The sequence below is a fragment of the Wasmannia auropunctata genome, unplaced genomic scaffold, assembly GCF_000956235.1.
Source record: "Wasmannia auropunctata unplaced genomic scaffold, wasmannia.A_1.0 LD334562.1, whole genome shotgun sequence".
Taxonomy (NCBI): domain Eukaryota; kingdom Metazoa; phylum Arthropoda; class Insecta; order Hymenoptera; family Formicidae; genus Wasmannia; species Wasmannia auropunctata.
Window position 1 is genome coordinate 13,496 of NW_012028328.1, and position 2,568 is coordinate 16,063.

At 26.1% G+C, this 2,568-nt stretch overlaps 1 protein-coding gene across 1 annotated transcript in view; it reads right to left on the bottom strand.

Annotated features, from left to right (window-relative positions):
- Positions 1-2,159: 2,159 nt before the first annotated feature.
- The window catches only part of LOC105458270, a 12,260-nt gene continuing 11,851 nt past the window's right edge, over positions 2,160-2,568 (bottom strand). The window contains exon 2 of the mRNA XM_011703441.1: positions 2,160-2,164. Within this exon, the coding sequence (XP_011701743.1) occupies positions 2,160-2,164 (5 nt within the window). The remainder of the gene's footprint in view (positions 2,165-2,568) is intronic.

A 2,568-nucleotide genomic window follows, 5' to 3' on the forward strand; every position in this document is an offset into this window, starting at 1 on the left:
AATGCTAGTCGTGCTCAACAATTAATGCTAGACAATAATAAAATATACAGTATAGATACGTATTATTCGTGTGAAGAATAATTAAGAAAGTTAAAGAGGCAATTTTTTTATACAAAACATTTTGCAGGGTAAGTAAAACATTATAATTAGTTTATTACATAATTATTCTGTTAAGAATGACGTACAATTATGCACCTGTAGAACCGTAAACTTATATTGACACTCCTTTTTTATTTTAATTTTATTTATAGTCAAGCCTTTTCTTATTTATTAATTTATAATGTTATATTTTAGATGTCTGAACGAAAAAAATTTAAAAGTTTATCTAGAAGCCAAAAAAATCGAAGACTAATTCGTAAAATTTACAATCTAACGTGCAGTTCAAATAAAGAAAATAATAATAAAATAGTTTCTGCGCATCCACCACTAAAAAAAAATTATTCTGCAGTTATTGAAATGGATGTTTGTGATGACGAAAATCACGAAAATGATTGTGACAAACCTCACGTTTCAATTACTACTGAAATGGAGACTAAACCATGCCAGATGAATTATACGAAAGAAACTGAATCATATTTTAAAGAAGAATTAATGCATTGGGTATGTCGCTTTAACATCAGTCATCAAGCACTAGGAGTCTTATTAAAATCTTTAAAAAATGTTAAAAGTATTAGCGAACTACATGATCTTCCATTGGATCCACGAACACTTATGCATACACCAAAAGATGTTGTATTACGTGATGTACTGCCAGGTCAATATTTTCATTATGGTTTAAAGAACGCCCTAATTGATTAATTAAAAGCTTTAGATGTCAATAAAGTACCTCACAACATTCAGATAAATATTAATATAGATGGCTTACCATTGACAAAAAGTTCAAAAAGTCAATTATATCCAATATTAGGTCAAATCTATCCAGTCATTGTTGAACCATTTATTATTGGTGCTTATCATGGATATAATAAGCCAGAATGTCCTAATATATTTCTTCAAGATTTTATTAAAGAATATAAAACATTACATGAAGAAGGTTTCCAATTTAATAAAAATTTACAGTTTAAAGTAACAATTAGAGCAGTTATTTGTGATACACCAGCTCGATGTTTTGTAACATGTACAAAAGGATTTAATGGTTACTTTGGTTGTTCAAAATGCATGGAAGAGGGTAAATATATCTGCCATAGAATGACATTTTCTGATCTCAATGCAGAATTAAGAAGTGATGAAAACTTTGTTGATAGAAAAAATACAGATCATCACAATGGAACATCTACTTTTGAACAAATAAATTTAGGAATGGTCAGTCAATTTCCCCTAGATTATATGCACCTCGTTTTCCTCGGTGTCGTAAAAAAAATATTACAACTTTTTGTCAAAGGACATTTTAAGCCTGTCAAGTTTAGTGCAAATATGATAAAAGAAATATCTATACGTTTAAATCATATTTCAAAATGGATTCCGTCAGAATTTGCACGAAAAACTCGTAGCTTAGATGAAATTGATCGGTGGAAAGCTACTGAACTGCGACTATTTTTATTATATGTAGGCCCTGTTATACTACAAAGTTATTTATCTGATAAATATATGATACATTTTAACTCATTACATTGCGCAATTAGAATCTTATGTCATGAAACTGATTGCATCTTCAATAATGAATATGCTAAAGATTTACTAATTTATTTTGTAAAAACATCTAAAGATCTATATGGAGAAGAATTCATGATTTATAACGTTCACAATTTGATACATTTATCTAATGATGTTGCAAAATTTGGCAATTTAGATTCCTTTAGCAGTTTTCCATTTGAAAGTTTTTTATATAGTATAAAAAAGCAATTAAAAAAAGCTGAAAAACCATTACAACAATTGTATAATAGAATTGTTGAACGAGCTAAGTGCAATTTTTCAAAAAAAATAGACACAATTTTAAAACCACAGTTACAAAATTTCAATGCCAAAAAGTCTGAGAAGACAAGAATATCTTCATATGACAACATTGTTTACAAAGACTTCACACTTTCAGTAAAAAAATTTAACGATAATTTTTGTTTTTTAAAAAATAATAATTTTCTGTCCATAACAAATATTTGCATTCACAATAACAACATAATTTTAGAAGGAAAAACATTATTAAATCCAGTTGAGCTTGAGAATTACCCTATAAGTTCATTACAGTTTAACATTGTTGTAGGAAATACATGGTCAAAAATACAAACTTTTAATTCTGACGACGTTTGTGCAAAAGCTATTTGTATTCCATATAGAAATTCATATTGTTTTTTACCTATTATACATACAACAGTATAAAATAAATATATGTAACTATGTGAAAATATATGTTCGACTATTTGTGTATGTAATAAAAATTGACAATATTTTTTTGTAATATTTATTATATACTTATTGTTAAAAAATAATTCTCTATATTGCCTTATTTAAATTTTTTATATTTTATATTTTTTATAAATTTAATAAATATTATATCAAATATAATGTAATCTTTGCAATTTTATACTATTTATAGTTTTTTTATTAACAAATTAATATTAACGTAAAATATAT